At 37.0% G+C, this 24328-nt stretch overlaps 1 protein-coding gene across 1 annotated transcript in view; it reads right to left on the bottom strand.

Moving 5' to 3' along the window:
• Positions 1–24328, bottom strand: part of Ptpn13 (protein tyrosine phosphatase, non-receptor type 13 (APO-1/CD95 (Fas)-associated phosphatase)) — a 143744-nt gene that overhangs the window by 56054 nt on the left and 63362 nt on the right. The window contains exons 13-19 of the mRNA XM_013029811.1: positions 24035–24173; positions 23130–23282; positions 18135–18317; positions 13753–13915; positions 7938–8355; positions 7702–7796; positions 5636–5692 (exon numbers count right to left, since the gene is read on the bottom strand). Coding sequence (XP_012885265.1) covers positions 5636–5692; positions 7702–7796; positions 7938–8355; positions 13753–13915; positions 18135–18317; positions 23130–23282; positions 24035–24173 — 1208 coding nt within the window. The remainder of the gene's footprint in view (positions 1–5635; positions 5693–7701; positions 7797–7937; positions 8356–13752; positions 13916–18134; positions 18318–23129; positions 23283–24034; positions 24174–24328) is intronic.

Genomic DNA, 24328 nt, shown 5'->3' with positions numbered 1-24328 from the left:
GATACTGAGCAGTTCTAGAGACATGCTGACTGATTATCTTCAATTATCTTTACATAACAAATGTTCAGAATTTTATTAGATATTTTTTTAAATTGAGGAGACAATATGTTAAAATATAAAGTACATCGCAGGGGCTGGGAAGGTGGCTCAGTGGTAGAGCGCTTGTCTTGCATGTCTGAGGCCCTGGGTTTGATTCCTCAGCACCACATAAGCAAAAAGAAAAAAGCCAGAAGTGGCGCTGTGGCTCAAGTGGTAGAGCCTTGAGCTGAAGAGCTGCGGGACAGCGCCCAGGCCCAGAGTTCAGGCCCCACGACCGCACCAAAAATAAAATAAAATAAAATAAATAAAGTACATCGCAATCTCTATACTTTAAGGTATTTGTAGAATTCTGTGGGGATCTAACAGTTTCTAAATCCCTGAGCCAGCTAGATAATTTAAGTGTCAAAACATTTGAGTTATTATTATATGAAGACACACATGAACATTCAAGGACTACTTATTTTGAAAATGTTAACATAATGCTTTCAGATTAATACTATAATCACAGTACATTTTTAAATATTTTAAGGTGAAAAATTATTTCAACTTGCAATTTTTAGTTCTTAGTAATACCTCTGGTACCATTCCTGCTAGTTTCCCTGGAAAATAGCTGGTCCGATGTATAATCTAGAAATTCTAGGTTTATCCACTCTGCCATTGCTCATCTCTCCTGAAGTTCATGTGTCTGTATGCTGTGCTTGCCTAGCATAGTTGAAGTAATAGTGATGGTGGATATCTCTGAGGCCACTGAATTGCCTAGTGAGAGAATGGATCTGACCATGCCCAAGCAGAATGGAGAGGACTTCAAGGAAGTAGGGTAGAGCTTTACTAAGTGGAATATAGAGATGGCTATGCAACAAAAATCAACCTATAAATGAGCAGCCATTCTATTCTTTCTAGTAGAAATTACTTTTCTTTGGAACTGGCATATACCCTAGTAAATATCAGGCAGCTCCATGACAATGAAAGAGTTGTCAGAAGAGACTTTAGAAAAATCTTTTCTGGGGAAAAGTCCTAGTTCAAATCTTGAGGATGCTAGAACAGCAGCATCAGAAATATTGTCTTGCTACTTAATATGCTACTTATCCGAAGGTAAGAAGGGGGTCATGATATAACAAACAAAATTTCATAGCTTTATTGCTGTGTCAGCATTTATTAGCTAATTCAATTGGAACCCTATGACATCTCTGGGGCTCCTTTAAATCATCCATAGAATAAAAGATTTGGATAAACTGTATCTCTTTTCATTATATCTTGTTAATTTGTGTATTTTATGTAAACTTTGGATTTTATTTTTAACTATGATTTTTAACTTTGAAGATAGGTTAAACTTTGGTGGGAGAAAATATTAATATTTGTAATGACAATAGGTCTCAATATATGACTATACAAAGTGTTTTACTAGTCTATTTTGTTACTTGGAATTAATGAAATGCTTAGTGTTACTTATTTTTTTTTTGGTTAGTCGAGGGGCTTGAACTCAGGGTGTGAGTGCTGTCCCTGAGCTTTTTTGCCCAAGGCTAGTTAGTGCTCTACAATTTGAGCCACAGCTCCCCTTATGATTTTCTGAGGGTTAACTGGAGATAAGAGTCTCATGGACTTTCGTGTCAGGACAATCATTGGATCTCAGCCTTCTGAGAAGTAAAATTACAGGCAGGAGCCATGAGCCCTTATTTACTTTATTATTATAATTATTATGTATTTTTGGCAGTACTAAAGATTGAACTCAGGGCCTCATGCTTGTTAAGCAAACAGTCTTCTACTTGAGTTATACCCCATCCAGACCAATAATTAGTTTTTTGTTTTATTTTGTTTTATTTTTTTTTTGTTTTGGTCATGGGGCTTAAACTCTGGGCCTTGGGTGCTGTCCCCGAGCTCTTCAACTCAAGGCTAGCACTCTACCACTTGAGCCACAGTGCCACTTCTAGTTTTCTGGTGGTTAATTGGAGATAAGAGTTTCATGGACTTTCCTGCCTGGGCTGATTTTGAACCGAGATCCTCAGATCTCAGCCTCCTGTGTAGCTAGGATTACAGGCGTGAGCCTCTGGTGCCTGGCCAATAATTAGTTTTAATGTTAGAAACTATTTGTTTGTACCATATGACTCTGGCTCAGTATAACTTTTTTTTTTTTTTTTTTGTGGGATCTGGGGCATTGTCCCTCAGCTTCTGTGCTCAAAGCTTGATTTCTACCACTTGAGCCACAGTTCCAGTTCTGGCCTCTTGGTGGTTAAATGGAGCTAAGAGTCTCACAGACTTTTGTGCCCAGGCTGGATTCAAATAGAAATCCTCAGATTTCAGCCTCCTGAGTAGTTTAGGATTACAGATGTAAACCACTGGCACCTGGTTTAGGAGTAATTTCTTTTTAATTTAGTGTTAACAGTCCTGTGCTTGACTCCATAAAATATGAGCATGAATTTTGTGGTACGGATGCTTTAGGAACCATAATGATAAATGGAGATTAAAGTTATTTTCTAAATATATAACAATTACAGTAAAACAAGGAACATTAAAAACTCATCTTACAGGGGCTGGGAAGGTGGCTCAGTGGTAGAGCGCGTGCCTTGCATGCCTGAGGCCCTGGGTTAGATTCCTCAGCACCACATAAGCAAAAAAAAAAAAAAAAAAGGCGGAAGTGGCGCTGTGGCTCAAGTGGTAGAGTGCTAGCCTTGAGTTGAAGAGCTGAGGGACAGCGCCCAGGCCCAGAGTTCAGGCCCCACAACCAGACCCCAGAAAAACAAAAAAACAAACAAAAAAACCTCATCTTACATAACTCATTGGTAAGTTTTACTTTTTTGTTTGTATTCTTTTATGAAAAATCATTTTAAGAACTATGATTTTTGGAAGAGTTGACTGATTTTCTTTTTAATCATATCCAAGGGACTGGAATCCTTTTAATATCTCTATCTGAATGTCTGTGTTTAGAAGATTCATAAGTTTCTGCACTTCTCTTTCAAGTTTTACATTCTTTAAAAAATCTCTACAGGCCATAACCTCTGGAGAAGCATTTGGTTCTAAGTGATAAATAATGCAGAATTAAGTGATGCCAATTTACAACTGTCATCTAATACTCCTAGTCAAACAAGAAGAATGAAAATAAATCCCATGTTTGACTTGTGGGCAAGTAATTTAACTTTCTGACTTTATGTTGTCTTCGCTGGGAATACTTGACATGCCTGACTACCGTGCTTTATTATGTGGAAACTTGATTCTCAACAGAGTACTAATTTACTCCTTAGGCAGAGTAAAAAATTCTGAGAAAAGACTTGCGTGAAAACTCACTAGGTACACTTCCACAGGAAGACGGACCAGCCCTTCTGTAAGGCCTAAGTGGGGAGCTGAGCCTTGTACAGCCTTAACTATTTAAATCAGTACATGCTTGTCTGCTATTTCATCCAAGTTTACATTTATTTCCATTAAAATCTAAGTTAAAACACATGAAAAGTTTCATCCTTGAATAGATTCTTATTCGGTTTCTTTAAAAAGTTAAGGTGGGAAACAGAATACTATAAATGGTTAGGCATTAGCACGTCAGGTTAGGGCAAGAGCTTGCATTCAAGTCAGGACTTCACTGTTCACTAGCTCTGTGAATTTCTGCACAGCCAAAGTCCTTTATGCTCTGTTTTCACATTTGTAAAAATACTTCATCACCCATCAAACAGAGTTGTTATGTGGATTAAATGTCAAGTAATATAAAGTGCTTGGAAAGGTGTTAGGATACAGGAAGCACTCAGTAAGTGTCAGTCAACCATTATTATCATTATGGACATGTTAACAGTGAACTTATTTTAGATATACAGGTGATTTAAATTCAGTCTATGTAAGAGGTTTGATCAATAAAAACATTTCAGGGTTTTTATAATTTAGGCCCATGTATACATTCAATTTTTTTCATTAATGATGTATCTTCAGCTTTTTGAAGAACCATACATCCAAAATTGAAATGAAGAAAAAGCAACACATTTTTCATTTGCTATGTGTATTTATGATACTGGATGTATTTTTAATTCTGAATAATTCTTCCAAGAAAAAAAAACTTCCCTTTCTTGAAGAAATAGTATTTTTATTGAAGAATGATACTTATATGAGATTCTGCTGCTTGGTAGTTTTGAACTAAAAAAATACCAATTCTCCATAGTTAAATTTACTCTTATAACTTCTGTTCTGCTATTAGGAGAATTAGAACTGAATTTTTCACTTCAAGTTTAGCTACATCAACAATTTTTTGTACATGTGTCAGTCCTGGGGCTTGAACTCAGGGCTAGCTCTGAACCACAACCCTAAGATCTCAAATTTCTGAGGATTCAGGCATAAGCCACCAATATCTGGTTGTACATTAATTTTTTTTTCTTCTTTTTTTTCTTTGTCAGTCGTGGGGCTTGAATTCTGGGCCTGGGCGCTGTCCCTCAGCTCTTCAGCTCAAGGAGAGCACTCTACCACTTGAGCTACAGCGCCACTTCCGGTTTTCTGGTGGTTTATTGGAGATAGGAGTCTCACAGTCTCTCCTGCCCGGGCTGGCTTTTGAACCGCGATCCTCAGATCTCAGCCTCCTGAGTAGCTAGGATTACAGGCGTGAGCCACCAGCGCCTGGCTATTAATTTTGATTGCCATATTTGCTTCTTTTTCATCACACTTCAGTTAGTTCAATTTTCAAAGACTGAAGCATTTTGGGAGGAAAATGGTATATGGATAACAGTAAGTTATTTTTTCTACCCATACAAGTGTTAAAGAAGGCAACATAAATGAAAGTACTTGGAATCTAAATACTAAAAATCCTGAATCTACTGACTCAAGTCACTGCATAGTTCTGGTTTTCATCTAACTCTAGATTCTTTCTAAACTATAAATTTCAGCATCTAAAGTTCTTAAAAATTTCCCAATAATATTTAGGTTAAGTCTCAAAACTGATTCCTATTGGATACAGAATTTTTATTTTGAACCAATATGCTTCTATAGAGTCTCTTGCTTTTTCCCAGAGTCCTGAATGACTGTAATCATCTATACCTTTATCTAAAATGCTGATCTCTGCTCTTCTGTTTGAGAAAAATCATCATTTTAAGAATCGCCTCAAGTGTCCCTTCAAAATAACAGCCTCAGATAAACTTTTTTAGTCAGAATTATCTCTCATACCACTACTATCTTAGCTTTCCCAAGAGTCCTTACCTCAGATATACTATTATTTATTTTAACAACACAAACTTCTCTTTTGTCAGTCGTGGGTCTTGAACTCTGGGCCTGGGCGCTGTCCCTCAGCTCTTCAGCTCAAGGCTAGCACTCTACCAACTTGAGCCACAGCACCACTTTGGGTTTTCTGGTGCTTAATTGGAGATAAGAATCTCACGGACTTTCTTGCCCGGCTGGCTTTGAATGGCGTCCTCAGATCTCAGCCTCCTAAGTAGCTAGGGTTACAGGTGTGAGCCACCGGCGCCCAGCAACAACACAAACTTAAATTACAGATCTCAATGAGGATTCGGGAAAATATAACTCTCCTTTGATTCTACGTAGCTAAATCCTTGACATGAAGTAAGACTATGATATAAGGTACCAGAAGACAGAAAGGATATGATGGAAATGAGGGGAAAACATTTTTAAGACCTACCATTTTCTTTTAAGAGTACTTGGGATGAAGAATTTCCAGAACTATGCATAGTCATTCCTGTGATATAAATTAAATTATTAGACATTTTATAAAATGGTCAGATATTACAGAAGTAATTCTGATGAATTCATGAAAATCAATAAACCTCAAGGCGCATTTTCTTTTATGTATACTGAGAGAAATAGGTCTTCCCACAATGGGCATACATATTAACTTGTTTTGCAGGATAAATTTAAACATGAATGTATTGTTTCTGACAGTTATATTTTGAAATGTCAACTATGAAAGATACTTAAGAGTGTGTGTGTGTGTGCGTGTGTGTGTGTGCGCGTGTGTGCTTGTCCTGGGGCTTGAACTTAGGGCCCAGAGCCTGGGCATTGTCCCTGAGTCTTTTTGTTCAAGGTTAATGCTCTATACTAGAGCCATAAGCTCCATATTTGGCTTTCTTTTCTTTTCTTTTCTTTTTTTTTATTGGTGGGGATAGGGGGTGGGTTAGTTAACTGGAGATAGTGTCAGGAACTTTCCTGCCTGGGGTGGCTTTGATGTCATGATTCTCAGGTCTTAGCCTTCTGAGTAGCTAGGATTATACACATGAGCCACCAACGCCTGGCTATGAATTGGTATTATAATAAAATGAGTCTTAAAATGCATTTGTTCAAATGTTAAAAGAAATTTCAATAGACAAATGCAGAAAATACATTTCCTTTTTATGGGTAAGTTTTATTCTGTCTGTTTTTCTATAGAATATTTCCTATATTTTCATGTAGGACAAAGCCTTCTGAATGAAAACAGTTTATATTCTGAGATCTCATTATATAATCATATTTTGAAAATTATTTTCTAAAACACTGATTAGTCTCATACTATTTTTACAGGGTGAAATCTTGCCTTTTCTATAATTTAATTTTTTTAACTGGCTAATTTAAATCTCTGAAAGCTGCAGAAGCCTATGTTAGTAATATTGCTTTCCAAAATTATCTTTTTTCTTTTTTTCTTTCCGTGGGGCTTGAACTCTGGGTCTGAGCGCTGTCCCTGCGCTCTTCAGCTCAAGCTGAGCGCTCTACCTCTTGAGCCACAGCGCCACTTCTGGTTTTCGAGTGGTTTATTGGGGATAAGAGTCTCATGGACTTTCCTGCCCGGGTTGGCTTTGAACCGCGATCTTCAGATCTCAGCCTCCTGAGTAGGTAGGATTACAGGCGTGAGCCACTAGTGCCTGGCTTCCAAAATTATCTTTTGGATCCCCAAAATATCTATCATTCACAATACAGAATTTCCTTCTGACTTCATTTACTTTATATAACTCTAAATCCAATCACAAAATGAAAAATAAAACTTTTTGGGTAATCAGGGCTAAATTTTGATTCTAAGGAGAAATTTAAGTAGTAGAATTTGATAAAACAGTGAGAGAGAGTATCCTTTCTTTCTTTTAGCTGCTTCATATTCTGTGCTCAAATATCTATTTTTCTTGAAGCCTAAGATGTAAGAGGCAAAAAATTATATACCTTATAAGGTATGTATGTGCACATACACATATGTACACATATACACACACAACTGCTACATTTAGTAGGCCCCCTTATAATCAACTAAAAGATTTCTGTGGAAACTCACAAAATTCTCAACTAAGAATTTCTACCTATTAAGAAGAGCATATTTAATAATATTATCTACATTTTTAGACAATTCCTTTGTTTTAAATGGAAAGCAGGCTAAATACACCTTCACAAATTATTCATTATGAAGGCTACTCACACAGGCTTGTACGAAAAGCCGTGGAAAACAATCAAAGCACTGCACAAGATTTTCTTGCTTCTCTCAGCTCGACTGCCTTGAGTACAGTGACCAAGAGGAAGCTAAGGAACAGTGCCATGAAGCAATAGATACATCAAGTTTTGTTTTAAATCGAGTTTTGATTCCACTTGGTGCATCTTAAGTTCATATTCACAATTTTGGCGGTTAGGTCATGGAAGCCAAAGTAAATTCTTGGCAATGAATAGCATTCAGTTTGCTTCACTATAATTATGCATGAAGTATGGGAAAAAGAAGGTAAGCTTGTTTATGCTGACCTACAACACATGCTTGACCAGGGTCTTCAATGGATGAGTCTGATTCATGTTTCCTCCTTTCAGGACTTCTATTTAAACTTGCAACAGACTTTGAACTAAAGAGGGAAAAGGAAGGTGGGGGGGAGTGTCAATGTAAAAAGAATATGGAAAAAATAATAAAACGTCGAAGACAAAAACAATGTATGAAATGTAGGATTTACAAACATGTAGTTTGGGTTAATCAAGCATGTGCTTACTTAGGAAGTTTTGTGACTCCTGCCAAAGATTCTGTATCAGATCTTGCCATCAGGTGAAAAGGTTTTCCCACCAACTCCACACCAGTTTGTGGGGAGGAATCCATGTTAACAATGACATTTTTCCGATGAGGATAGAGAGAGGCCTGACTTAGATCATGGTAGGATTTACTCATCCCTCTAGGCTTTTCCTCCCATGAAGCTTTGTCACTCTTCTCTTTTGAACTGTTTTGCAATGGCTGGTAAAGCGACAGCTCTGAGCAGGATAACCTCTTCAGAATCTCAGCTTGAACTGACAAAGGTCGAACGGCCAGTTTGTTCAGGGTGCTGCTGGCCAGACTGCCAGTGCTGATTGCGCGTCCCATATTAAATCCTCTAACAGACTCTGCTTGGAGGTTCAGGCTCCTAAACGAAGCTCTCTCTATAAGGAAATAGGATTGCTTTATGTGATGGAAACACTGCAGTACCTTCATGAAAAGTTATTTTAGTAAGTAAAATACAGCATGCAGTTTTTAACCATTTTGATTGCCAGCAAAAGTAGATTTCAAATGTGGCCAATTGAAGTGGCTTGAAGATCCTGATTTTCATACCATCTCTCTATCCTTTTTGGCTTTTGCTCAGCAACACAACAGCCCCTCATCACTTCCACCTCATTTGTTAATTCTCTTTGGATCCAATATCATTCACAGTTTAGGACTGCTGCTTCCATTGAAAATCACTGGAACTCATGACTTTCAATTAGAAATGAGAATGACATTGAAAAGAGAAATTTCCAACCCTAGTAGAGGCTTTGCTAAAATATCAGCAAACCAAGAATGGAGAGAGGGAGTGATGAAACCTGGATGGGCTGACCATGCCCGAAAAAGATGCAGCGCAGAGCAGTGTTTTGCCCAGAGAAAGAGATCTGTGTGTGTGTGTGTGTGTGTGTGTGTGTGTGTGTGCGTGTGCACACATGTGCATTGGTCCTATGGCTTGAAATCAGGGCCTGGGCACTGTCTTTGAGCTCTTTTTGCTCAAGGCTAGCACTCTACCTTTTTTTTTTTTGGTCAGTCATGGGGCCTGAACTCTGGGCCTGGGTACTTGTCCTTTAGCTCTATCAGCTCAAGGCTAGTACCCTACACCACTTGGGCCACAGCACCAATTCTAGCTTTTTCTGCTTATGTGGTGCTGAGGAATCGAACCCAAGGCCTCATGCATGCAAGGCAAGCACTCTACCACTGAGCCACCTTCCCAGCCCCGCACTCTACCTTTTAAGCCAGCTCCATTTCCTGGTTTTTGAGCTACAGTTCTACGTCCATCTTCCGGTGGTTAATTGTAGATAAGATTCTCAGGGACTTTCAACTGCAATCTCCAGATCTCAGCCTCTTGCGTAGCTAGGATTACAGGCGTGAGCCATCGGTACCCCAGTGGTCATTATGTTTTGTAAGGCTGAACATAGATTGTGTGATGGTGTACTGTTCTGTGAATGTACTAAAAAAATCTCACTGACTTGTATATTTTACAATTGTATACTATGAAAACATACTATAGAGTACTGTTAAATTTCTTTTTTAAAAAAAAAGCTTTTAAGGCATCTATTTTTTTTTCTTTTTTTGGTCATGGGGTTTGAACTCAGGGCCTGGGTGCTGTCCCTTTTTGGTAGTTATTTCACTCCTATGCTAGCCCCTCCTTTCCACAATAATTTGACTAATGCACAAAAGCCAAGGGACACTAAGAGAGTACCAATGGTCTCTCTGTTCTGCTATCTACAAATTAACATGACCAGTGAGCTGGGGGTTTTGCCAGATTAAATTTATTTTTACTACTAAATATACACCTGTAGCTTTCTTTTAGTGTCTAAACTTATAACAAGCCCTTAGCTATTCTATTTGATAGGTACTGAAGTTATAGAAGTATTTTATCATTTGAAGCCATTAACAAAAGCCTTACATCACAATCTAATACAGGACTAGGAGCACAAAGTTTCAAATCCATACCACAAACCCCTCCAGCTGTCCCTTGTGTAAAGCAGCAACACTGTTATACTCTATAGTGTAAAACTTTACAGTAAAGCTTGGCCACTATTTAAAATAGGTGGCACAACTTTAAAAAATGAAAACTACAAATCATTACTGACTTAGATCTTTAGTTTCTAATTGACTTGTCTTCTTATTCCTAGGAATATTAATACTATTCCATCTCAGACAACAGGTAGGAAAACATTGAAGACTTATTTTTAATATTCATGCATCAGTAAATATATCTTATTCTCACCAGGAAAATTCAATGTTCTTTCTCTAAAGTATATAGGGAAATTAAGTTAAAACAGGACTTTAACATAGATCCTTTTTAGAAGCTCCCAGAATCCTATTAAATGTAAAATATGAGCTTTTTTAAAAAAAATTAAGGCTAACAATACTATTTTTTTCTTTACTTTTACAGCAACCTTTAAACCAGAAGAAAAACAGAAAGCAGATTGAGTTACAGGAAATGCCTTTCTACCCAACAGAAATCTTCATCTTTAAGAAAAATCTTTGGGACTGGGAATAGGGCTTAGTGGTAGAATGCTTGCTAGTATGCATGAAGCCCTGGGTTTGGTTCCTTAGTACTATATAAACAGAAAAAAACCAGAAGTAGCTCTGTGGCTCAAGTAGTACAGTACTAGCCTCGAGCAAAAGAAACTCAGGGACAGTGACCAGGCCCTGAGTTCAAGACCAGGACTGGCAAAAAAATAAATAAAGTAAAATAAAGAAAAAGAAAAATCTCTGATAGTTATAGGGGTAGCCCGTTCAGTTAGGTTTTATCTGTTTTTGAGAATATCAGGGATTATGCAATTTAATTCTATTTACATCCACCCAACATAAAGCACGAGAATAGAAAAATATTAGAAGGAGCCTGTCTTTTGTAGGGTTCTGTTCTTCCTGATAATGTCAACTTAATTGCATGTTCTTTTAAATATAATTAATTCTGATATCCTACTATACTACTTGTAAATAGTAAGTGCTCAATAAGTGGTATTTAATTTCATCAGAATTAGTTGTAAACTCTTCAAACAGAAAATATTGGACTTGGAATTAAGAGATCAGGGTCCCACCCTACTTTAATTTCTTACGATGAGGTTAGGTTGAGACCCTGTCTTCTTTGAACAAGTTTCCTTATCAGTACAATTTATACTTTGTTTCTAGCATCAACAGTCTATACTGCTAAAGAAGAAGCATATAGTTGTTGGTCTAACCTCTTATGGGCACACCAGTAATGTTCATTTCTTTAGTACAGTCAACTAAGTAGGTATGTAGCTACTTCTAATTCAGTTTAAAGTTGGACAATAAACACTGTAAGGTTTATCATATGATGGAAAAAATCTAGATAATATCATCTTTAAATTCTTTCACCAAAGTTGGGCACTGGTGGTAGCTCAAGCATGTAATCTTAGATACTTAGGTGGCTGAGATCTGACAGCCTGGGCAGGAAAGTCCTTGAGACTCTTATCTCCAATTAATTACAGAAAAAGCAAGAAGTGGGGAGGTGGCTTAAGTGGTAGAGCACTAGCCTTGAGCAAAAGGAGCTCAGGGACAGCACCTAGGCCCAGAGTTTAAGCCTTAGGACCCAAGGGGGTGGGGTGTATGTGGGTGTGTGTGAACTCATTTTACAATGAGTTCAAAGATACATAGCTATTTTGATCTGAGGGACTAGTCTGTAAGATATGTAAAGCATTCCCTCTTCAAGGATGAAGAAAATGTGACTATAAAAATTCAGTTACTTTTCTAAAGCCATTCACCTACTACTGCTACAATTACTACATGATATGTTATATAGTATAGAAGTTATATGTAGTATACAGTATCATAGTAGTAGTAATACAGTAGTATATACTACAGTACTCCTACTGGTGCTGATACTATAACTATTATATGAGCACCACTACTACTAACTAGTAGTGGATGTAGAAGTGGTAAAACAATGATGATGGTGATAAGAATAACACTTACTGAATTCTTACTATTCTGGGCATTGTTTTTCTCCCTCTCTTTCTTCCTGTGAGGATGAGTCTTAGCACTCACACATACATTAGACAAACCCTTTAGCACTAAGCTAGATCACCAGCCCTTGACTACTGGATACTTTTTAAAAACTAATTTTGGTTTTATGAGACAAAGTCTTGCTATATGGCACAAACTAGCCTGAAACTTCCTACATAGCCATGCTAGCACTGGAATGTACAGTTTTCCTATCTCTGCTTCCTATAGGCTGGGATTAGAGGAACAAACTACAACATTCAGCTACTAGACCTTTGTATGAATCTATTCCTTCTTTGCAAAAATTTCATGATACAGGTATCATCATTTTGATAATCATTTTATAAATGAGACCCTAAGGCAAAAAGTTTAAGCAGTTTGTATAAAGCTTTAAGTAACATGTTCTAAACTACCTATATTCCTAATCTGAAGTCCAAAATATTCTAAAACCAGAAGCTCTTTGAGTGCTGAGTTAACATGATGAACAAGTAGAAAATTCAGTACCTGACCTCTAATAATGGTCACAGTCCAAACACAAGCACATTAAAACACTGCATAAAAACACTTTCAGGATCATGTATATATAAGGTGTATAAATAGTGTTTCGATTTAGGTTCCATTCCTAATACATCTCCTTATATGGATGTGAAGATTCCTAAAAATCTGGAAAACTCCAAATTCCAAAACACTTCTTTTTTTTTTGGGTCCGGTTGGGAGGCCTGAACTCTGGGCCTGGGCGCTGTCCCTCACCTCTTAAGCTCAAGGCTAGTGCTCTACCACTTGAGCCATAGCGCCACTTCCACCTTTTTTCTTTTTGCTTATGTGGTGCTGGGGAATCGAACCCAGGGCCTCAGGCATGCAAGGCAAGCGCTCTACCACTGAGGCACTTTCCCAGCCCCAACACTTCTTGTCTCTAGTCTTTTTGTATATAAATCACTGAGACTGTGCTGTATTGTTCTTTAGTATTATAACTGTTCAGGATAAAAATCTGGCTTAATATTTTTGTTTTCTGATACTTTTTACTCTATCACATTTAAAAAGATAATCTTTAATTCTTCAACTCTAGTTTGCATTGAATAAAGCATTAGTTCAAATAGGAGTGCTGATAGCTCTAATGGGTTTGATTTTTCATATAATACTTTAAAAATATGAGAATTTAAAATCTTTAGCACAGTGAGGAAACAATATTACTTTATAATTCTGCATATCATATTTTAGTGTGCATAAAAATTGCTGAAGAAAGCTATTAAAATGCAGATTCTAGAGATCCAATTTCCAAACTTTGTAATTTTCTAAGTCTCAGATAGGCTCCTCGGCTCTTCATTTTAAGTAAACACAAGGTCATCTTCATTTTACTCTGACAGATTAAGAAACATTTATCCATAGATTTCCATCACCCCTGTTTGACCCTAGGCAAAATATTTTCAGTAGAATATCAGAATGTGAGGAAGTTTGAGTAAAGAATTCATAAGCATGAGGTTACTAGTGAAACGTTGTTAACCTCGTATTTCAGTGCATTGTCTATGTGAATTTACTATAAAATATAATTTTTGTATCACTTTAAATCTTTACATAAAGGCTTAAAGCTTTAAATACTTCAATTCTGACTGAGATACTTTTATCAGGGATAATTTCATTTCTTCCCTTGTTTTCCATGTTCTTTCACTCATCTGAAGAGCCTTTTATTTCCAAACTGTCTTTACAGGCTTGAGTAAAGACATTTAGTCTTGTAGACCTGTAGTTTTTCACTTTAAACATCTTTTAAAATTTGTAGCAAAAATCATGCATATACCTCTGAGTCACCCATAATTGCCTCTCCTTACCAAGGTCTTGGGCATCTTGGTTGCTCTGTCTTGCTCTCATCTGTAGCTGGAACTTATGTTGGGAAGAACAGAGATGCAGCAGGTATTCGCATACCTTAGCATTGTCTGTCTGAAAGGCATGCTTTATTTCATCTGATGTATTTTGCAATGTGATCTTCTTTTTCTATAATAATAATAATCAGATAATTATAATTAGGATGCTTACCTATGACTTTTTGTATGGCTAAATACTCTAAACTATAATAAGTACAAACATTATTTATATTTTTTATTATTAAGCATTTGTGTCCCTTCACCTAGAACTAATACAAATACAGAAAATACAATCCTGCTTTCTTTTTTTTTTCTTTTTGTGAGTCCTGGGGCTTGAACTCAGGGCCCAAGCATTCTCCCTCAGTTTCTTTTGTTAAAGCCTAGCACTTTACGACTTGAGCCACAGCACCTGCTTCTGGCTTTTTCTGTTTATGTGGTACTGAGTAATCAAAACCAGGGCACCAGGCATGCAAGGCAAGTACTCTACCACCAAGCCACATTCCCAGCCCCAACCCTGTATTCTTATAAACAAATTCAGAAAAAAAATTATACTTTCAGAAACTGTAATCTAAATCACACTGTGTATCAACCACCAGCAAGGGAAATAGTTCAATTTAATGAGATTATTCAGTTTGAGTTGAAAGTAATAGTTATAAACACTTTAAATTGTTTAAAAAAAGAATGAGAGCTGGTGCCTGCAATCTTAATTACTTAGGAGGCTGAGATCTGAGATTCCCAGTTTGAAGCCAGCTCAAGGATGAAAATCTGTAAGACTCTTAACTCCAATTAATCAGCAAAAAGCTGTAAGTGGAGCCATGGCTCAACATGTATGTGCACAGGGGCTTGCGCACACACATGCGCGTGTATACACACGTACACACACATGTGTACACACACACACAAAGAGAAAAATGTTTTTACATAAAGAAAAAAATGTTTTATTCCCCTAGTAAAGAAACTGAAGTTCGGCAAGAATTGTCTTTTTAAATTAATGCAAAATAATAAGAGCTATGATTTAGCTAAGTAGAATTTAAGTGGCATGACGGCTCAGATAGATGATGTAAGAAGCTAAGGAAAACGTGTACAAGTGTGTAGAGGAGCAGTGCACACCTGCAAACAAGTATACAGGAAACTGGGGTAGGAGGATCACTTGAGCCCAGGTGTGTGAAGCCAGCCTGAACAATGTACGAAGGGTATCATAGTTTTAAAAAAAAAAGGAAGAGAAGAAGAAAACATGAGAATGAAGTGGTGGTACCAACATAATTGTTGAATTGAGAGATGAATAGCTTTAATATTTAGAAATGGCTTTAGTTCTTACTTTTGGGTGAAGATGAGAGGGAAAAACTGGGAGAGAGCCAGGGAAGGGGTAACAATGTAGTTTTTTCCTGACTTATGTAACTGTTATTCCTTGGTCACCTTTATAATAACATTTAAAAAAATTTAAAAAAGCAAAAAACAAAAAGGCTTTTCTTTCCAAATTCAAATTAAGTATGAAGATAGCAAATCTTTTTTTTTTTTTTTTTGGTCGGTTGTGAGGCTTGAACTCTGGGTCTGGGCTCTGTCCCTGAGTTCTTCAGCTCAAGGCTAGCTCTCTACTACTTGATCCACGGTGCCACTTCCTGCTTTTTGAAATATTATGTCACTATATAAGAGTTCATTTCAAAATGTGTGACACACACAATGAAGCTTGCAGTGGGTCCACATACATTTAAAGACAACCATTCAACATACCAGGGTTCTAACAGTCATGCCTCTAAGGAAATACTAAAATCTAGTTAGGCTCTACTCTAGTTCCACCTACTGTGTAGATTATTCTCCCCACTTCATATCTCGTATCTTTATTTTGAACTCAGAAATAGCCACAATAATGTCAAATTGTATAGGATAACAGAAGACGTAATGACAGTGCTGGATATATAACTTAGTCTTAGAACTCATGCCTACCATGTTCAAGGCCCTTGACTCAATCCTCAGCACTGAACATAAAAAAAAAAAGGTATAATAACAGAGTATTACCTAAACTTATTATCTTCATGCATTCAGACTTACATATATTCTTTAAGTTGACTTTTTTAAAATACCTAAGTTCATATTAAAGAAATTTTACATAATTATAAATAGGAAACCAGTACCATTGCCAGATATAGAATACAGATATAGAGAAAAATTACAATAAAGTGCAATAAAATAATACTATTAAATTCTACCTTGTGTGTTGCCAATGAAATCTCTAGGACTAAACTTGTTCACTCTGTTAAAACTGGGAACCAGTATGTATTAGAGAGGTATTAAAGATATAGTAGCACCTAACTAATATCTTGATTATTATTAGTGTAACTAGTAACTCTTCAAATGGTTGGGGACCTTTTCTTCCCTAATGAACATATCAACTAACTATTGTTAAGTAATTCACAAACACACTGAACTCTACAAACTATAAATTTTATCGATTGAAGCATTAATATGAAGGAAGAATCTCCTTAGTCAATTAATACCTATAATAAAACTCTCAAAGGCAACAAAGGAGGATAGAGAACAAAAGCCTCACCAAAGACAGGTTGCAAGTCAGAATTATAATGAAAAGTGATATTATAGGGGGAAAAATTGAACAAAGAGATCCTAGATTGAAACAAACTAGAACAACATTTGTTTCTCTGAGAGTTAACTGATGGAATGAACAAGCAATGGACTGAGGGGGACACATTCTAAAAGATGAGAAGGGCAACAGTGAGTCTTTTCCCACCTCCCAAAAGTTAATAGTTGTTTTTGTTGTTGTTTTTTTAAATAGCTCTGTATTTGAGAAGGAACTTCAGGATAAATGAATGAGGTTAAATACAAGCAGAGTATGCCTGGGAATGTGTTCTACTCTATTACTGCAGATCTTAAAATATGTCAATGTGTGTGTGTGTATATATGTGTGTGTGTGTGTGTGTGTGTGTATATATGTGTGTATATATATATATATACACACTCATATATGTGTGTGTGTGTGTGTATATATATATACTCATATATAGGGACTGGTGCGATAGCTTTTCAAATGACAGATCTGAATATTATATGGCTATTTGATTATTGCCAAAACTGGCCCAAATTGGATTTACATTAAAATTTAATATAAAGTTACATTTAGCTAATTGGTCTGCCAGAATTTGCACTGGCCAAAATGAAATTAAACCCAAGTAATTCCCTGGTCTTGACAACTTTGGAAAGATGAAAGTAATCTGGGCTTTGCTGAAGTAACAAACTATTATCTGGTAATGTTAATGGTACTTCTGGGGTTTCACATAAGTCAACCATTAGGTCTAGAAATAATTTCAAAGGTCCTTGGATTGAATATAATCTAGAGCCTATCATAAATATCATTCTGTTGAGAATGTATATGAGCCTAAATATGAATTACAGCTATCAGTAATCTCTGAATACCATCTGGAAAATAAATATGTGTGTGTGTGTGTGTGTGTGTGTGTGTGTCTGTCTATGTGGGTGTGGGTGTGCGGGTGTGTGCCAGTACTGGGGATTGAACTCAGGGCTTAAGTGCAGTTTTTAGCTTTTTTAGCTAAAGGCTAGTGTTCTACTACTTAAACCACAGCTGTATTTCCACATTTTTGGTAATCAATCGGAGATAAGTCTCATGGACTTTTCTTTGTTCCAGGACTGGCTTCAAACTGTGATCTGCAGATCTTGGGATTTTGAGTAGCTAGGCTTATAGGCATAAGTCACTGGTGCTTAGAATAAATGTATTTTTGATTCCCATTTGTGATTTGCCAATAGTAGCACTTTAATGTTCAAATACTTCATGTCCAAAATAAAAATATGCTGTTAATATGACTTTCTTACAATCACTAAAGCATAAAACTGCAGAAAGTGATGGAACTAATATATAAACTCTGGGAAATCTCTGAACTTCTCAGATTCTCATAATAGTTGTTATGAGGAAACTATTCTTGAGCTAGATAAGGTTTATGGGGATTAAGATAATTATCTATCTTGAAACTATTTGAAGAATTTCTCCACGTGAAAAGTTACCACCAAAGAACATGTTTTGACTTTGTAACAGAATATTCAACTTGGTTTTAATTTAACTAAAGTTCATTGAGCATAAAACCAGCTAGTAATGTATGATTCACTCTGAATACTCACCTGCTGAGAAAACCCAAACCAAAATCTCAATAATACTTTCTACAACTAAAAAGGGAGAGTTAAAATAATATTAAGACAATGGTAGGATCTAAACTTGACTTACGGGAAGTAAGTTAATATGTTAAATTAATACACTGATATGTTACTTGGAAACTGACAATACTTCTTTGAAAATATGATGCAAATAAAGGTTAAAATGAACATACAGAAAAAGAAATCTTCTTTGTTTCTCTCCATGGAAAGCGAAGGACCAATGTACGAACTCCATTGTGAACTTCAAACACAAGGACACCTTTAGAACAGACTCCAAGTAGAATTCCTGTTTGTGACTTTTTCTCAGGGTGTACACGGTGAAAATGAACTCCATACTCTGTCAGCCTTTGGCAGACCTGTTGGAATAGTGGAATAGTACCACATCATTCAGTCAATTTTGACAAACTATGGCAACATTACAGAAGTTTTACTGATCTAATTTAATGGGGGAAACAATAGCTTTTTCAACAAATACTGCTGAAATATTTTGGATCCATATGCCAAAAGGTAGATTTCAATGTTAATTTCACCTGATACATAAAAAATAATCCAAAACAGACCACAGACCAAAATACAGGAGTTAAGTGTATGAAACTAAATCATTTTAACCTTTTGGTTAGGTAAATATTTCTTAGGTGGGACATGAACAACAACATGAATCATAGAAGAAAAAATTATAAATTAAAATCTCACAGGATTTAATTCCCAGCATGACAAAGAAAGAAACAAGAACAAATACTTTACTAACATTGTTCATCAAGAGTCAATGTTAAACTGGGTGCTGGTGGCTCATACCTATAATCCTAACTACTCAAGAGGCTGAGATCTGGATTGATGTTTAAAGCCAGATCAGGCAGGAAAGGCCATGAGACTCTTATCACCAATTAATCATAGCAAAAGTGGAAAGTGGTGGTGTGGCTCAAGTGATAGAGCACCAGCCTTGGGCAATAAAGGAGCTCAGGGACAGCAATCAGGCCCAGATTTCAAGCCCCAGTCCCAGGGAAAAAAAGACTCAGTATTAAAATACTCAAACACAGACTAAGACTTTCCTGACAGGCTGGCTTCAAACCTCGATCCTCAGATCTTAGTCTGTTCTCAGTATGTATGTAGAACTTGTATTTCTTGGAAATAAGTAGGCATATAACCAGACAGAAATAAAATGGGCAAAAGGTTAGAAACATGAACAAAGATATGAGTGTCATATAAAAAAACTTGCAAAAAAAAGTTCAGTATAAAATAGTAATTAGGGAAATACAAAATGAAATTAATGATATATCACTACTCACCTATTTCAAGGGCGAAAGTGAAAAAGACTGAAAATATCAAGTGTTGTTGAGGATGTGGAACAATAGGAACTACCATACATTTCTAATGGAGGACTAAAATTTTATAACCACTTGGGAAAGTTTAGCTGTTTCTGAAAAAGTTAAACATACATCTACCGAAAGCCTTGCCAATTCCTTTGGTAGATATTTTCTCAAGAGAAATAAAAACAATGTTCTAACAAAAATATGTAGTAGTAGAATATTTATAGCAGCTTTATATCTATCAATTAGTGGAAGAACACACAAATTGTAAATCTGTAAAAGGAAAATTACTCAATACTATTACTACTGATGACGATGACCACGATGATGATGATGATGATGATGATGATAATGATGATAGGTTGGGCATGGTAGCTCACTCCAATAATCTTAGGTGGAAGAGGTAGGGATTGTTCAAGGTCAGTCTGGGCAAAAGTTTGCAAGACTCAAAGTCAACCAATAAAAACTTGGCATGGTGGTATGTGCATGTCAGCCTAGTATGTGGAAAATTATAAACAAATGGATCACAGTCCTAAGCAAGCAGAGCATAAATGTATGATCCTATTAAAAGAGAACTAACCAGATGCCAGTGGCTCACCCCTGTAATATAGTGACAATATGCAAGCAAATTGGTATGGCCAACTTCTAATAAAATTTTACTTACTGAATAGGTAAGCCATAGTTTATTAAACCTTGTTCTTTTTCATGGTTACAGAGTTGTTTCCCAACTGGATATATTTTTCAAAAGTTACTGAACACTTAAAAAGTGATAAATATTATTTATTTTTTTATTTTTTGGTCGGCCGTGGGTCTTGAACTCTGGGCCTGGGCGCTGTCCCTCAGCTCTTCAGCTCAAGGCGAGCGCTCTACCACTTGAGCTACAGTGCCACTCCCGGTTTTCTGGTGATTTATTGGAGATAGGAGTCTCACGATCTCTCCTGCCCGGGCTGGCTTTGAACCGCGATCCTCAGATCTCAGCCTCCTGAGTAGCTAGGATTACAGGCGTGAGCCACCAGCACCGGCTATAAATTTTATTTTATATAAATTATACCTCAATAAAGTTGACTGGCAAAAAGATAGAAATGTCTTAAAGGTAATTTAACACTTTGCAGAACTCTAAATTCAGACATTTTAAATAACAGAGCTGGGTGCCAATGGCTCATGTTTGTAATCCTAGCTGCTTAGGAGGTTGAAATCTGAAGGCTGTGGTTCAAAACCAGCCTGGGCAAGAAAGTCCTCCAAACAATTATCTCCAATTAGCACCAAAAATTCAGAAATGGAACTGTAGCTCAAGTGGAAGGCCACTGGCCTTGGGCAAAAAAAAAGTTCCAGGACAGACCCTGGGCCCTGAGTTCAAGCCCCAGGACCAGCACAAAACAAACAAAAGCAAAAACAAAACAAAACAAAAACCCAACAAACTAAAAAATCAAAATGAAACAAAAAGTCAGAAGACAGGCACGAGTAACTCACACCTATAATTCAACCTACTCAGGAGGCTAAGAGCTGAGGATCGAGGTTTGAAGCCAGCCTGTCAGGAAAGTCCATGAGACTCTTATCTCCAATGAACTACCAAAAATAGTACCAAAAAATAGAAAGATGCTGAAGAGAAAAAAGTATTAGAAATTGTGAAGGAATTATAGGGTAAGGTAATGAATAACAACCATGCTAGTTATAGAAAGAAGCCCGGTATCAGTGGCTTACACCTGTAATCAATCCTAACTACTCAGGAGGCTGAAATCTGAGGATAGCGGTTCAAAGCCAGCCAGAGAAGGAAAGTCTGTGAGACTCTTATCTCCAATAAAACCACTAAAAATCTGGAAGTGGCGCTGTGGCTCAAGCGGTAGAGCGCTTGCCTGGAGCTGAAGAGCACAGGGACAGCACCCAAGCCCAGAGTTCAAGTACCACAACTGACCAAAAAAAAAAAGTACTGTACAGAGGGGTTACAGTCACATGAGCAAGATAATGAGTATGTTTCTTATCAAGCATTGTTGCCTCCTCCTTTGTTTTTTCCCTTCCCCTCCCCAAATTATACCAACATCAAATACAGTGAAAACAGGGGTTATACCGTGGGGGAGGAACTTACAAAGAAACAAACAAAAAAATCACATGATATATTCGAAATAATAGCAAGCAAGAAAAAACCATGTGTCCGTATCTTGGAGTTCATTTCGCTTAACATCATCTTATCTGGTCATATGTACATAGCTTTTGACCTTTTCTGCTTGTCCCAGACATATACTAGATATTGCAAATAAGGGAAACTATGGGACCCATGTTACTTTGGGCCTGGCTTACTTTCCTTAATACAACAACAGATGCTGGAAAGGATGTGGACAGAAGAGAACCTTACTGCATTGTTAGTGGGAGTGTAAACTTGTTCAACCACTTTGGAAAGCAGTATGGAGGTTCCTCAAAAGACTCCACATAGAGCTCCACTATGACCCAGCAATCCCACTTTTGGGTATTCACCCAAATGATCACAAACAAGACCATACTAAAGCTATCAGCACAACTATGTTTACTGCAGCATTATTTACCATAGCTAAGATATGCAACCAACCCAGATGCCCCTCAGTAGATGAACAGATCAAGAAAATGTGGTACATATATACAATGGAACTCTATGACTCCATCAGAAAGCGTGACATTGCCCCATTTGTTAGGAAATGGAAAGACTTGGAAAAAATTATATTAAGTGAAGCAAGCCAGGCCAAAGAAACATAGATAAGATAATGTTAAGAATCCTTTTTTAAAGACAACATAAGTCTGTAAATGAAGGCCCTTCACAGTTTTCTGTTTTTTGGGGAGGAAAGGAGGGGGCAATCCGGGGGCATGACCTCAGGGCCTGGGCTCTGTCCTTGAGCTTCTCTGTGCTCAAGGCTAGCACTCTACCACTTGAGCTACAGCACCACTTCTGGCTTTTCTGAGTAGTTTATTGCAGATAAAAGTCTCAGAGACTTTTCCTGCCAGGGCTGGCTTTGAACTGTGATCCTCAGATCTCAGCCTCCTGAGTAACTAGGATTATAGACATGAGCCACTGACGCCTGGCTCCCTCACAGATTTTTGTAGGACTAGGAAACCCAAATCCCTACAGTATCAATTAGTGAGTGAGCTGAAATTCAAGGAGAATATTTTGAAAGCTTTCTTTTTTTAATCTTCTATCCCTATGTGAATTACATGGAAATCGTTTAAAAGACTTAATTTAAGAGAATTTACTGGATTTTAGCCTTTTGAGAAAAAAACACAAAATTAAATAACTCTAGAATAAGAATGAACTGCCCTTTCAAATCCAGCTCATCACCAAGTTAAATTGTTTCTTTGTTATAATGAACCTTGATTTTTTTTTTTCCTTTTTCAGTGTGGGACTTGAACTTAGGCCCTGGGCACTGTCTCTGAGCTCTTTCTTTCAAGGCTAGCATTCTGCCACTTTGAGCCACTTCCAGTTTTCTGGTTATTTGTAGGTAAGAGTATCATGGACTTTCCTGTCCAGGCTGGCTTTGAACCATAATCTTCAAATATCAGTCTCCTGAGTAACCACCAGTGCCTGGATTTGAATCTTAATTTTAACAGTATGAAATAAGATAAAAGCATGGAATCCATAGCCAGACGGATATAGGTTCAAAGAGTGTTACTGTCCAACAGAGTAGCTGCTGACCTTGGGAGAACTCCAGGTGCTGGCTGAGCCTCAGTTCCATTGTTTACAAAAGGGGGAAAAAAAAAACAAACCATAGTTGCACTCAGAAATAGGAGATAAAAATGATGTAAAGTATCAATTGGCTCATGACCTTTTAGATGTGTGCGCTTCAATTTTCCTATTTTGAACAATTTACAAGGTTTACATTTATAGTCTTGCATGCTTACCTTTAAAAATTCTAACTCTGTCTCTTTTTCAGAAGCTCCAGCATAGGTATTGTGCAATTTGGGCAACTCTTCTTTAATATAAGATAAGTCAAGTTTCTCCATCACTCTGGCAGGCAAATAATGCTCTAGTCGAAAGTAAGACACACCATGAATCTAGAAAGAACATTGTTTCTGTAAGTAGGTCTATTTGCCTTTATTGGAGTGAACCCTCTTCCTCCTATCTTAAATTACTTGCTCCAGTCAAAAGATGAAATATTTCCAATTCTACTTCTCTTTCTAAGGAATGAGTTTTAGAGGAAATGCGTCAGTCATTTTCTTCAATGAGGAGGAATGAGTAAAGCTGACTGGCAAGCTTCAGAGCATGGCATTCAAGAGCGTCACTCTAAAGATGATACTGTAACGGTTCAGTGCAGGTAGTGCAGTCTCTAGCCCATTAGTCACTCACAGAATGAGTTCATTTAAGAACACCAGGGTTTTAATACAGAGAATTTACCATACTTTGAACTTTGCTAAATTCCCAAATTATCATGTGTAGAAGGCACAAAACGTCTCTGACATTTGGCTATAGACCTATGTTTAGTTAAAACATGGGAGGAGGAGTTGATGCTAGATATCTCTAAAGTGAAAAACAAGATAATTTTAAATAGAAAATTAAATCTCACCTACAAACATACATAGTCAATGAATGTAGTGGGAAAACATGGTCATTTTGAGACATTCAGCCAACTTTAAAAATCTTTAGATCTTGGGCTAGGAATGTGGCTTAGTGGTAGAGTGCTTGATTAGAATGCATGAAGCTCTGGGTTCAATTCTTCAGTACCACATAAACAGCTTTCCTCTTTAATTATGCCAAGGATAAGACCACCAATAGGAAAGACTTTTTAGAGGAAAACAGAAAATCCCACCTCTGGCTGATAATCCCCATACTCAGCCTGGAGAGCTAAGGATGCCAGCAATAAGGAAGTCTCATCATCACAGTGCATCTTCTCCTCCAAAATGTCTTTCCGTAGCTGAAGGTAATACTGATGACAGGTTAGATTATGTCTGAAAAAATATACAAACATCTTTTGTTATACTATAGGCATAGCAACTTAATTCAAGAAACTCTGTTCAAAGAAACTCTGAAAAAAGAGGGGACCTCTTTTCTGTAAGAATAACACTTAAGAGCCCTAGTAGAAGCCTGAAGACAAGGATTGTGC

This window comes from Dipodomys ordii, unplaced genomic scaffold (genome assembly GCF_000151885.1).
Source record: "Dipodomys ordii isolate 6190 unplaced genomic scaffold, Dord_2.0 Scaffold123, whole genome shotgun sequence".
In the NCBI taxonomy this organism is placed as follows: domain Eukaryota; kingdom Metazoa; phylum Chordata; class Mammalia; order Rodentia; family Heteromyidae; genus Dipodomys; species Dipodomys ordii.
The sequence above is the reverse complement of the archived record's forward strand: the minus strand, read 5'-3'. Positions and strand labels throughout refer to the sequence as shown.